The 14,490-nt window shown below is 38.1% G+C and overlaps 1 protein-coding gene across 1 annotated transcript in view; it reads right to left on the bottom strand.

Moving 5' to 3' along the window:
• Positions 1 to 2,389: 2,389 nt before the first annotated feature.
• The window catches only part of sema6ba (sema domain, transmembrane domain (TM), and cytoplasmic domain, (semaphorin) 6Ba), a 171,799-nt gene continuing 159,698 nt past the window's right edge, over positions 2,390 to 14,490 (bottom strand). The window contains exons 15-17 of the mRNA XM_067362500.1: positions 13,626 to 13,703; positions 10,277 to 10,335; positions 2,390 to 5,764 (exon numbers count right to left, since the gene is read on the bottom strand). Of these exons, the coding sequence (XP_067218601.1) occupies positions 4,848 to 5,764; positions 10,277 to 10,335; positions 13,626 to 13,703 (1,054 nt within the window). The 3' untranslated portion in view covers positions 2,390 to 4,847. The remainder of the gene's footprint in view (positions 5,765 to 10,276; positions 10,336 to 13,625; positions 13,704 to 14,490) is intronic.

The raw sequence follows: 14,490 nt of genomic DNA, 5'->3' as shown, positions 1-14,490 counted from the left end.
CAATCAAATGTGTTTATTAGAATGATAAAATCTCCGTGTTGATTGACGTTTGAAAATAAGTGTGTGCTCCAGTACTGAGTCGTGTGTGTTCATGTGTGAAACTGGGTGTATAAGAGTGTACTTCTATACATGTGAGATTATTTAAAAACCAACCAACAAACAAAACAATTATCACTGTATACCGTCCCTCGACTTCTATACACAGGGACATTACATCATCGTCAGCGGAGGGGTGAAACTCAGGATTTGAGCTATGTACAGAGCAGCTGAGTCAAGGTAAACAACTCAACGTAACACTGATTCAGTCTTACACACAGCCCTTCACGTCGAAGGTAAATCTGTGTCGCCATATACACTGTCTTACAAAACGTTGTTCCTTCAGTCGTTATCAAGAGATCAAGAATCCTTCTTCATCTTTTGCAAAGTCGGTGAGGAGAACCAATAAATGTGATCATATGTGGAACACAAAAGCGAATGAAACATTGTGGGAAAAGTCAAACACACATTATTGGCCTTGATTATTGTACAATATTGTGCTTGTTGCAGCATGATCAAAGATAAAGACCTCTCGGTTTTGAAAGCAAGTGCTTACGGGAAAAATCATTTGAATACATTCACAGAACATTCAACACTTTCCTTGACAATAATAGACCAGAATTAACACAAATGGCACTGTGTGAAAAAGTCAATGTCACTCAACATCACTTAGAGCAATAAAAACACCAGAAATCATCTGAACAAAAAGAAAAATATTGTGAGGGGCAAAGTCATGGAAATTGAACGCCATTTTAATTTACACTGAGTGACTTCCTGCTACAAAGGAAATAAGCTTTAGGCACTAAATTTTCAAGTTAATGTGTGGACACTTGTGTTTTTAATTGAAGGCAGTTTGTGTGTTTCTTGAGGCTTTAAAAGAAGAAAATTAGGAATTATACTGGGAACTAGACTATGTGGTTTTTAGCATGTTGCTATCTAGTTGCTTACTAGTTTGAGTCTAAAGACATTAAAAAAAAATTGCATCCACCAGGCAAGAAACTAAACTTTGATCACTTGAAAAAGCAAAAAGACACCTCTAAGCTGCACAATTTGAGGTATCAATTCATTTAGTAGCACAAACTGTGTGTGACAAGTCACACTCTGAAGAAACACTTGTTTTGGCAACTTTGTAGCTTATTAGCAAACTTAGCAATTTCATTTTCTATTGGCAAACACTTTTGAAGATGGATATGGCACAATTTATTTGAGGATTGAGAAGATAAACACTTTAAAACTTAGTTGAAATGTTAGCTGTAAGTATATGATATCTTCCTGACAAACTTTCTTTCTCCACATGTGGTTTTCACATTAGCATATTAGCGGCATTTGCTACTTCCTGCATTTGATTACTTGCTATTGTGTCCTTGACCTACAGGTAAGCGGCTATATCCTTGCATTTCCTGCCTACCGGGATCTATTTCCTGTGTTCCGGATCCTATTTCCTGCCTGGTGTATCTTTAGTGCTGAAGAGAGGAGACATAAATACATACACACGGTAATTTAAACACATAAACACACATACACACAGAGAGAGACAGCGCAATCAACCATGACTCTCCTTTCAGCTGGATTTATGAGCTAATCAATGTTCAACCGACCATAGCACACAACTGCAGGAGTGTGTTTTTTCTGAGAGCATCTGCAATGGCGTGTGGATGGTTTCTAGGATGGAGGAGTATGCTTATGTGATGCATGTAGCACATGCTTTTAATAAGAGACATCGTGCAGGTGCATGAGCACCATTATTAAATGCATTCCAGTGAACTCAAGTGTGTGTGGCAACTCATCTAATCAGACATCTGCTTTCAATATCTCACAGACTGATGCTATTAGACGTTTAATAACAAAGCTAGCCTATGTGGAGATGGACTCTTGAGTGTGTGGGTCATGCAGAAACACAAAGTTGGTGAGATAGAGGCTCTTTTCCAAACCCTAGTGAGCCACCTTGCTGTCTTTTAAAGGCAGAATGCTAACTAAAATGAACTTGTGACTGTTTTGAAACAATCTTCTTGGATAGCAACTCCATTAACTGTGCCATTCCCTGTTGAAAAAACAGCATATGCTGGTTAGGTATGTTTTGAAGCATGGAAGCTATTTTGAGCTGGTTTATGCTGGTCCTTAGCTGGTCATGAGCTGGTTTAAGCTGGTCAAGTGCTGGTCCTAAGCAATTAGCTCCATCTCAGGACCAGCTTAAACCAGCTCATGACCAGCTAAGGACCAGCATAAACCAGCTCATACCAGCTGCAAGGCTACCTAACCAGCATGTGCTGTATTTTTCAACAAGGTTAATAGATTCCCAGGGAATGCATGAACTGATAAAATGCATACCTTAAATGCAATGCAAGTTGCTTCGGATAAAAGTGCCTGCCAAATGCATACTTGTGAACTCTGTCTGCCATCTTGGATGGAACTGCCTTAAAACTCAACTGACCAAAGATTTTCTCTCGTCTCGTCGTTTTCTCTCTTTCTTTTGAAGTCTGAATTTAGGACTGAGGTAAAGCATTCCTCTGGCTCAAACAGTAGAGAATGGAGCCAGCAATAACAAGGGTAAATCATGGGTTTGATTCCCAGGCAATGCATGAACTAATAACATGTATATACCCTAAATGCAATACAAGTCGCTTCAGGTAAGTGACTTGTATTGCCATCTTGGGCGAAATTGTCTTAGAATTTGGCATGGCGGAATAATTTTGCTGCCTACTGTTTTAAACAGCGTATAAGGCTGTCTAGGTAGGCATCTCTAGGGTTTGGAACAAAGCCAGGGAGTCTTTTGGTGTAGATTTGATTATGCTACCCTTTTAGTATTCTCATTTAAGGACACAATGACTTAAGGACACAGGGTTTTCACTTTGACAGTTCCCAGGTACATGACTGGAAACACGCAATCCATTATCCATGTTGATGATCTAGAACTTTTGAAAGGACTTCCATGACTAAAAAACCAAACAAATAAATACATAAATGAGAGGAAATATATTATGATGGTTATGATAAATAAAATGATTGGTTATTTCACAGTCACACACCCAATAACATAACTGGCTTCAAATCACATGACATTTCTTAACTTTGTAGACTTTTTAGACTTTCAAATAATGTGATTCCTCTTCTCTGGCATTTTCGTTTGCTCTCCTTCAGACTCCAGGAGAAACAAAAGGTGAAACAGCATCTTAAAGTAGAAGAATCCAAGAGTCCTCAGGACAGAGTCTCTCGTTCTCTGTCTCTAATCGTGTCTTTCTAGAAAACAGCGGGTGTATTTATTTCAGTTCTGTGATCCATGTTGCGTGTTACATTTTGTGTAAAAAATTCACTGTACAAAATCAAAGAAATCAAACAAAAAGACAAAAAACTTGGAATCCACTGTGTTCATAAGTCCTCAGAGAGTCCTCTGATGAAACTCACAGAGCTACACAGAACACAGAAATTCATGTGGTTGGTTGAGGCCATGAAAGTCATTTGACCAAAGTTTTCTCTCTCTCCGTCTCTCTCTCTCTCTTGTAAAGTCTGAATTCAGGGCTGAGGTAATACTGAGGCAAATGCCTCAGCTCACTTGACAGAGACACACAAAGTCAGAAATACAACGATTTCCAGGCAAACCAAAGAAAAATCTTTTTCTGTCCATACATTTTGGTCAAAGTGATGCATCAGAGCAAATGGCGTACTACAAATCTTGCAAAGCGAACCATAAAACGGGGCCCCGCCCACAAGAAGTGATGTCACACACAAGTGTTTGTAAGATGGAGCTGCAGATGGAGACAGACAGTTAATGTTATTTTGTGTCCCTATATATGATCTGCTTCTCTTTATTTTGCCATTTAATATGCAGAAATTTTTTCAATTTATCATTCTGTATATCAGTGTAATACTCAAGTCCAGACAAGACCAGGCTCAGACTCAAGTCCATAACCATATCCAAGTCAAAGACTATATTTTCAGTAGAATTGAGACTCTTTTCAACTAAAGTGTCTTGATTAGTCATAAATATATGGTCTTGGACTCGGACTTGAGTCAGAATTGTGTCTAAGTCTGTTCTTGTCCGGACTTGAATACTACAACACTGCTATTTATGTTATTTATAAAGTGTAAATTTGATGGGCTACAACAAGTTACATTTTTGAACAAATTAGTCATGTAAAAGGGAGAGAAGCTATTCCGTAGTGAAGGTTCTGTTCCAAATCTTTCCTTATGACCAGTTGTCCAAATCTGCACTTACAGCATTTTCGTATCGACCAGAATCAGACTAGACTGATTCTGACCACCGTTTACTGAGTCATTACTCCAAAGAACTGTTGGGTTCTTGGTTGTATTTGGAGCGAACAATTGTCCCAATTGCCAAACTTACAAATCTGCTGAACCTGCTAAAGAAAGTCTAGGTGTGAACAGATTCAAAGATAGATAGTCTTCAGGATGGCTATGGTTCTTTCCTCCATCTGATAAAGGGGCAATAAAGTTTGATATGCCGCACTTGTATTCAGTCAGCAAGAATGAAAGCTACTGGGAAAAGCATGTCTCTGCCTACATTTTTGTGTAATCTTGAGTGATAAAGAGAGAAAAGAAGAGAAAGAGGTATTTCCAGTTAAAATGGCCACTCTTAAGTGAGGTCAGTGAGGTCCATTTTGGCTCATCCTCACGTAAGCAGTTCCAGAAAAAAGAGCAAAAGGAGGACAAGCAGGTGAGAAAAGACAGACAGAGAGAGAGAGAGAGACAGTGAGCTGCAGTGGTTGGCCAGGTTGCGCTCTGTAGTCAACGTGAGGTTTCAGCCGCTTACGTTTCTACAATTTCCAGCTCCTCGCATCTTTGTTTCTCTTCGTTCACTGACCTGTCGGTGTCCGATCGTTCCCTCCCTTCCCGAGCAGGTGGCTGAAGTCCGCCAGGTCGATGAGCCCACGAGACCCATGGAGCACAGAGCGCGTCAGTCCCGCGGGATGCTGCGAGGCTGGGGTGTAGTGGTGGCCCGTTGGAGGTATGCCATGACTGCTGAAGATGTAGCCTTCGTGGGTCCAGCGAAGAGGCTCTCCGCTGTACTCGATCTGGGTGCTGGGGGCCGACACCACTCTCCGCCGGTCGGGGGAGTCTTGGGGAGTCATAGGGTAGTTGTATTCGCCTGCTGACTTGCGAAGAAGAGTGCCTGGGCGTATTCCCTGATCCCGGTACTTGGAGAGGGAGACGTAGCGTTGGCGGTCGATGCCGGTTTCGATGGCTTCCTCATGGCGTCGACCAGTTCCTTGCAGGAGTTTAGAGCTGAGAAACAAGGTGGATGGTGGAGGTGGGCACTGGGTACCCACCGAGCTCAAGAAGGTCTGACTTTGGTCCCAACTGGATCCAGAATCAGACAGGCGTAGCCCACGTTTCTGCTGCAGGGGAGTTTGCTCGGGTGTGGGAAGTAGACCTGGATCCAAGTCGCCTGCTTTGACCCAACCATTGGGCATGACGAAGAGCGTCTCACCTTGTGAGCGCGGCCGGTCCGTGCCACTGTGCCGGGATACACTCATCACGGAGCCGCTCCTGCTTTGTCCCATCATGCAACGCTCTTTCTCGCTCTTCCGCTGACTACTGGATGATGGAGTGTTGCTGTGTGAACGGTGACGGTGTTTCTGGCCCATAATCCAGCACACTGCCAGGCCCGAGAGCGCCGCCCCAGTGGAGAATGCAGAGACTGCAGCAACAACCAGCAGGTTCAAAGTAACAAGACTTTCAGGCTCATCCATAAAACTCTCACGTAACAGACCTGCAAGAGAGACAGAAAAATACATTACAATTCTAGCTTGACTAGTTTTTTGTGTTTTAGCGACTTGAAGGGCAAAAATCAGCTTTAGGACTTCTAACATCTACAACTATTGATAAAATTAAGCTCAGGAGGACCAACCATTTAAAAATTGTCACTTGAATGACTTACAAAAGCATCAAAGAAGCTTCTCATGACTTATGAAGCTGTGTGCTATTGATCTATTGAGTTTCTGTACATTACAGCCCCAGCAATCGATCAGAAAACAAGAGACTGTTGCCTACAGTCTCTCCTTATTTGGTAGACTAGATATAATGTGTGTTTTAGTAGACAGACAGGGTCTCTCTTTACAAGGGATGGCATACAACCTTATAAACCTTGCACTTAAAAGTCCTGCCTGAAGAGCATTGAACATTCAAACACTGCATGTTAAACACTGACCATAAGTAACCTGTGCAATTCAGCTTTACTCTGAAAGCGCAAGTAGATGTAAGAAATATTATAACTAGATAGGTTTGGAAAGATTGTTCTGCAAATTCAAAGAACACAGCAATTTTTGGAGTTGATGACTCATGCTTTAAATACTTTCGAATCGCTCCTCTTTGAATTGGCATTTGTATAGCACTGGCCTTTCTCTTTCTCTCATTTAACAGCATTTCTTGTACTCTTTCTTCTTCTCTTCCCTGTGAGCTGTCCTTGGTTTTAACCTCTATTTTCTCAGTCTACTTCTCTTCCTCTATTATCTCCTTTCTTGGCTTTCTTCTCGCTGACTATCTCTCTTCTAGCAGTGCCGTTTATGTGTGGGCTGTTAGCTGTCTCAGAAATGAGAAGCTGTCAGACTCTATGTTTATACCTCAGTATCCAAACTAGTAAATGTCTTGACAGTAAGAGGAATTTTAAAAGAAAAGTTCACCCAAATAGGAAAATTCTGTCATCATTTACTCACCCTCATGTCAGTCCAAAAGATTTTCTATCTATTGTAGGCCGCAAAAGGAGATGGATATGTTTGGAATGACATAAAGGGGAGTATTGTAAATTATCATTTTTTGGGTGAACTGATCATTGTTGGGTGGCCCACTCATTCAATTTATGAACAAATAGTGTGTGCAACCCTTCAAAGAATACTACGGTACTGCCACCATGGTAGTGTCCACAACAGTACACTACATACACTCTTTGAAAGAGCACATGCATAGACAATGACACTTACACAAAGGCATATAAACACACATGCATACACACCCAGACTCCCAAACTCTGATCTCCTCTTCTAGTATTTTCTCTCTCCCATTACCTTTATGTTTTCTGCCATTAAAATGTTCTAGTCTCAGCTGGGAATCTCAGCTCTCATTGCGTTTGTAACAGCGGGAGTCTGCTGCACACAACAGACTCAACAATTGAACCCTTTTTCTCAATATTTTGTTTCCTTGAACATTCCTTTGAACATTCTTAAAGACTGAAATGCTTCTACAAGATTGCTTGTAATGTGTGTGTCCTCAAGGGTGTAGCAATCATTTCAATGAGAGAGACTGAAATCTCCTGACCATTGACAGTTTTCTCTTATCTTTCTCTTCTTTGTCTTAGTCCAAAGGTGTCAAACTCATTTTCGGTCAATGGCTGGATTGGACCTTGTATGGGCTAACTTTTTATTTATGTCTTGGTGGTAAATGCTATTCTTTTGAACTTTCTATTCATCAAAGAATCCTGAAAACATGTATCACGGTTTCCCCCAAAATATTAAGCAGCTGTTTTCAACATTGATAATAATAAGAAATGTTTCTAGAGCAGCAAATCAGCATATTAGAATGATTTCAGAAGGATCATGTGACACTGAAGACTGGAGTAATGATGCTGAAAATTCAGCTTTGCAATCACAGGAATAAATTATATTTATAATATGTTAAAAAAGAAAACAGCTATTTAAAATATTACTGTTTTTACTGTCTTTTTGATCAAATAAATGAAGTCTTGGTGAGCAAAAGAGACTTCTTTCAAAAACATCTTACTGACTCCAAACTTTTGAAATCTTCAAAACTCCAAACTTTTACTGGCTACTGTGTATATAGTATATATACAGCTACTGTTTATACACTAAATTAGTACATTTCAGCAATACTGACAATACAATGAGGAAAAAACTCAATGCTCTTGGCTGGATAAACTATATGTCTAATTTTTATGTATTTGCCTGCTTCTGGCAAACTCTGGCATGCTGCATCAAACGGAGATTTCTAACACACACTGAACAAACTGTTTTTTTTTTCTGTTCTGATCTTTTTTGGCATTCAGTGTCTCACTCATCTCAGGCTGCTTAAAATATGACTGAACTTCTGTGCGATGGATGGAGAGAGTGAGGACAGGCGTTTGATGTAGACGAGAGGACGGCTGACCGGCAGCCTGGAGCTATTTCAACAGGGGTCATATCTGAAAACCAAATCATATCACATATTTTACAGTGTGTATATATATATATATATATATATATATATATATATATATATATAATACACACTGTATATATATATATATATATATATATATATATATATATATATATATATATATATATATATATATATATATATATATAAATTTACAAACTTTTATGTTAGATGTGATTAATCACAATCAATTTGACAGCACTAATATTTAGATATAGAGAGAAATATAGTGCAATGTCATTACGTCACTCAACAAGACAGGGGCAACATTTCTCTGCCCCCCACTCCCTGGCTTTGTTTGAGACCAGCAAGTTTTAGAGCTGGAGTTGAATCGATCTTTATATAAGGCATGATGAGGGTATGATCACAGTCAACTCTCTTTGATAACTCACAATAGCCTTGAGTTATTCCAGCTGTAAAGACCATCATTCCCAGGCTGGTTTATGATGGTTAATGCAAGTTTGTTGATGGGTAAGTAAGAGGTTTAAGGAGAACTAAAACTTTTAAAAAATTGTTTCTGTTAATAATTCTAAATATTAGATAAAAATTACACAGAAATATTTTTTTTAAAAAAAGAAGAAAACTAATAAACATGACAAATGCACATATAATTACTAAAACAAACTAAAATAAAAATGAAACTGAAAATAGAAAAATAAAAAGGTTTTAAATATTAATAAATACTATAATAGCATATAAGTAATACTAAAATAACATTGCACACCAGCCCACCATCTTGACCTGCACCATCACTGTAATTTATTTTAGAATACAATTTTAATAACCTAAAATATATTAATATATTTTGAAAGACTATTTGGACTTTTCAAAAATACACAGGGCTATTGAAAAATATAGTAGTAAAGAAAAAAAAATAGTTGTGTAATAACAGTACCAGCGTAAGAAGCAGTTATGTAATACATAGGGCAGACCAGGGCTAGTTGTCACAAATGCTATAACTCATGTTATCTCAGGGTTTTGAGTCCAATTGCAAAATATTTTAAAGACATTTTGTTGTCAAAGTTGTCACATTTATATGCTGTAATTTACTAATTACAATTTCAAATCATAGTACTACAAACCATGCTGTTTCATACTGTACATTGCTTTGTTTAAATTCTTAACTGTTAAAAGTAAACCAAATAGCCTAAAAAAGATTTTAATGGCCGATTCCTATTGTGACAACTTACCCCATATAGTGTGACAACATGCCCCGGTAGCCCTGCTAATGCTTTTATACCATTTGTTCTCAAACAGGAGGTTGGGGCCCAGCACATATCAACGCGAATTCACTCTCAAAAATCCAGTTGTCTCTCATACAAACTTCAGGAAGTTACTTCAAGAAGTCAAAGAATGTGGCAAGAACTGTGCAAACATTAGCAATCCGAACAAGACACCCATATTCTGCCGCTGTTCTCCATTTTTATCTTGGGACTATCTCACAGAGACACATTCCTTGAAAGCACTAGCGTACTAAGCCAGTGAACTTTATTCTGATTCATTCTGTCCTCTCCCTCTCCTATATGACTCAGCTATACGGCTGCAGCAATATATAACCTCGTCTGTCTAAGCAGTCTGTTATGTTCAAGTGATCTTAAGGAAGAGACTTGAGAACCTCACTGCCATTCCACATTCTGCTAAATCTGAACTTTGGAGCATATTTAAGCAGTTAAAACTTCAGAGATTGACAGAGAGTATTTTATATGCTGCCAGCTTTGCAAAATGCCATTTAGAGCGGATTTACAGTGAATCTAAGCTTCTGAATGTTTAAAAAATATAAACCATCTTTTGTCTTTTTAACAATGTAAACAGTGTCACAAACTCACCCATGCACTCAGAAACCTCAAAAAACTTTAAAGAAACTAATTAATTTCTAAAAAGAAAAGACTCAAGGTTCATTTTCTCTCTCATTATCTTCCTTCATCTCCAACCTGTGACTTTCTTGTGACTTTGACTGCTTTAGCAAAACTTTCGAACCAGACCAGACCGGATCTTCTCTGTATTGTTGAGGAGTTTCTAGAGAATTCTCTTGGGGATGCTAAAGGGCACATCCTAAACAGGTTCACAAACTCACCGTCACAGTCTCCGAGATGTGAGGTGTTTCCATATTCAACGTCCTGCACAAAAGGTAATCTGCAAAACAGGAGAAAACGGATTTGAACATAAACCGCAAATTTACAGATTAGATACACGACATGCATTCTATGCAAGCAAGTGAATGCAAATGCTTCTAGTTATGCAAACTCAATTTCATGCATCACTGCATTCAGAAATGTGTCTGAACACAATTCAAAACACATTCAACAGTCAGTTTTCTTTTTCAGGTCAACAACTGTCATGGCAGACAGAAGATTTACTAGGCAAGTTAGCCCAGTATAACATGCAAGCACTGTGGTGCCATCAAAACATTAACACATCCAGATTGGCTATATATATGTTTGACCAGCCAATGGCAGACGAGCAGAGTGTTCCAGAAACCTGCGTAAAACCATTTCTGTTTGTTGACGGTAGTGTACAGAAATTTGAGGGTAACTCTATCGCCCCTTTGAGTTGAGGTTTGGATGCATGTTAGGTATGTACAATGAGGCAGAATGCTGCAACGCTTTTGCCAAGCATTTATATTTGTGTAGAGCAATAGTTCCCAAACTGGGGTATATGCGTACGCAAACAAAATAGTGAGTTTTTCCATTCATTTAATATTAGCCCACATTAATAAAAACATTAAAACAGAGCATGTATTTCTAACAGGCAATGTATTTCTAACCGCTTCTAGTGTAAAAACAGGAAAATGATAGTGCTGTAAAAGGTCAGATACTAGTGCTGGGACAATAAATCTATTCTCAATTTGCGATACAATGATTCTGGATTGATTCTGATATTTTCCGAATGTATCGCGATTCTCTCTCAAATCCATTCTGAGTTTAGTTTTTAACAGCCGATGGCACTCTAGCCTAGTTTTTTACCGCACGCTTAAATGCTCACTAAGAAGAGTGCTGGAGAGCACTCAAGTGTTCGGATGAGTCATGTGAGTGGCTAAAAATATACTTGCATAGAATATAGAATGCTTTTATGATGCAAGATTAATGTAAAAACAGCCCACTGCGAACACCCTTGTACTTCACTTAAACCTTTTCGAACTTTATGAACGATTATTTTAAATGTACCATAGAATTGACAATTGAATTTACCTTGGCATAGTTGAATAACAAGAGTTCAGTACATGGAAATGACATACAGTGAGTCTCAAACACCATTGTTTCCTCCTTCTTATATAAATCTCATTTAAAAGACCTTCGAAGAACAGGAGAATCTCAACATAACACAGACTGTGATGCAACAGTCGGGATCATTAATATGTATGACCCCGATATTTGCATATGCCAGCTCATGTTCAAAGCATTAGACAAGCCAGTATTAACGTCTGGATGTGCACAGCTGAATCATCAGACTAGGTAAGCAAGCAAGAACAATAGCAAAAATTGGCAGATGGATTGATAACTGACATGATCCATGATATCATGATATTTTTAGTGATATTTGTAAATTGTCTTTCTAAATGTTTTGTTAGCATGTTGCTAATGTACTGTTAAATGTGGTTAAAGTTACCATCGTTTCTTACTGTATTCACGGAGATCAGAGTCATGTCATTATTTTCATTATTAAACACTTGCAGTCTGTATAACTCATAAACACAACTTCATTCTTTATAAATCTCCCCAACAGTGTGTAATGTTAGCTTTAGCCCGTTAGCCACACATAGACTACTATCAAACTCATTGAGAATCAAATGTAAACATCCAAATAAATACTATACTTACATAATTGGGTATGCTGCATGACAAACACTTTGTAAAGATCCATTTTGAGGGTTATATTAGCTGTGTGAACTTTGTTTATGCAATGTATTATAGAGTCGCGAGCTCGGGGGCGGGGAGCGTGAGCATTTAAAGGGGAAGCACGGTGAATCGCACATATTTATTGATGGCCCAAAATGGGCAGTTAAAAAAATAAATTTAAAAAAAATCTATGGGGTATTTTGAGCTGAAACTTCACAGACACATTCAGGGGACACCTTAGACTTATATTACATCTTGTGAAAAAGCCTTCTAGGGCACCTTTAAGTTTAAGTGGTGTGTGTAAGGAACTGGAAGCAAGCAGAGTACAGCTGATTCTAAAGCATGTTGTGCCATCTGCTGTTAAAAACTAAGATCAGAATCGATTCAAGAATCATGATACATTTGGAAAATATCAGAATTGATCCAGAATCATTGTATTGCGAATTGAGAATCAATTTTATTGTCCCAGCCCTATAAATACATGACATCCAATCAAATTACCTCACCTTTTGCGCAGCAGGCATTTGATTGCAAAGGTTGCGTGCACAGTGTGCGGTCTAAACAAATTGTGCTACATTAATGCCAATCAATGTGCCTTTGTAAAAGTGAGGTTTTAGTACTTACTATCATAAGCAATAAATATAGACACAGACTGTGCATAGAGATCGATTTAAAGCTGAAACTCTCTTTGATACAAAAACATACCCTGCGTGAGTTCTTCTTGTTTTTACACAGTATCGTCAGTATTGTTTGCTCTATTTTGCAACAAAATAATAGTTCCATTGAAAGCCACAGCAGAAATGTTTTGAACATATCTGCGGCTTTGAACAAATCGGTAGTCAATGGTTCAATGACCCACTCATAAATACAGCCACTTGATTTGTTACTTGTAACGTCTGTCAGACGGTTTGTAGTCTGCTCAGGTGAAGTAAAAACCGAGAGGTGAGAAGGAAAACCAGAGGACCAAAACTGGTATTCCCACGAGTCATTGTGGATATGTTTGCACAAGCATGCTCTTCACATACATGTAAAATAGTGTATATAAAACAGGAAAAGAAACACTCTGATAAACGCTACATACCTCCTACTGGTGGTTTTAGTCCCATATTAAAGTATCATTTTGTTTTTACCATTTTTCACATTTTGAACATTTTTTATCAAAAACATTATCTTATAACACTATTTTTGCCAATCTAATTGCAAATCCAGATCTAAACAGCATTAAACAAGGTGTAAATACATCTAAATGCAGCTTGTGCCACTGCAGTGCAAAGATGGCTTTTGTTGATATTGAATTAATTTGATTAAAATAATTGATTTTGTTTTATTTATTTATTTTATTAATAATTAAATTAATGGATTTTTAAGAATTTGACATAAAACATGACATTTAATAGGGTTAGAAAAACTTTGCCTTTAGAATGGTAAAAAATGCACCTGAAAATCAATTTAACGGGGCAAATATGGTGTGACTGCAGTCTAAGTGGAAGAGAGAGGGTACGCAGAAGGATGTTAAATGCCTCAGGGGGTAACTCTAAAATGTTTGGGAACCACTGTTCTAGAGGATGTTCCTGGTTTCAATCTAACCTGGTGCCTGGCCGCAGGAGTGAGCAGGTACTTCCTCTGGTCCAGCCGCAGTATGGATCTCTGGACGCAATGCAGTTCCTACACAAACACACACACAATGTTATGTCAATGTTATTACAGAGAACAATACACTCTAAAAAATGTTTGGTTAAAAACAACCCAAGTTGGGTTGAAAATGGACAAACCCAGTGGTTGGGTTAAATGTTTGCCCAACATGCTGGGCAGTTTTATTTAACCCAACTACTGATTAAAATTGACTATGACTGGCTTAAAATGAACCCAAAATAGGTGAGAAATTAAAAATCAGACACATAATTACTAGAGGCAACAATAATAATCAAAAGGTGTACGTTTATTAATACGCAATTTAATAAATGTTTATTGTTTATTATTCATTATCTTATTAATAAATGCTCATTTATTAAACATATTAATAAATGTTACTTCCAGCATATTTTGGGTTCATTTTAAGCAAGCAATACAGTAATTTTTATACAACAGTTGAGTTTAATAAAACTACCCAGCACGTTGGGCAAACATTTAACCCAACCACTGGGTTAAAACAACCCAATTGCTGGGTTTGTCCATTTTCAACCCAACTTGGGTTGTTTTGAACCCAGCATTTTTTAGAGTGTACCAATCTCCTCTATAATGAATACAAGAAACAAAAACAGAAAACATGATTTATAGAGATTTACAAAGACTTACAAATAATGAACAGAGAAAGAGAGAGAGACAGAAAGAGACTGACAGGACTGCATTCTCATTTTCTGATTCTTGTATCTGTCTCTCCAGCTCCTCAAGGTTAAAGTTTCACTTCTCTAAAGACAGAACATGATATTTACACTGCTCGGCCAAATAAAAA

This window comes from Chanodichthys erythropterus, chromosome 16 (assembly GCF_024489055.1).
Source record: "Chanodichthys erythropterus isolate Z2021 chromosome 16, ASM2448905v1, whole genome shotgun sequence".
NCBI lineage: Eukaryota > Metazoa > Chordata > Actinopteri > Cypriniformes > Xenocyprididae > Chanodichthys > Chanodichthys erythropterus.
The sequence above is the reverse complement of the archived record's forward strand: the minus strand, read 5'-3'. Positions and strand labels throughout refer to the sequence as shown.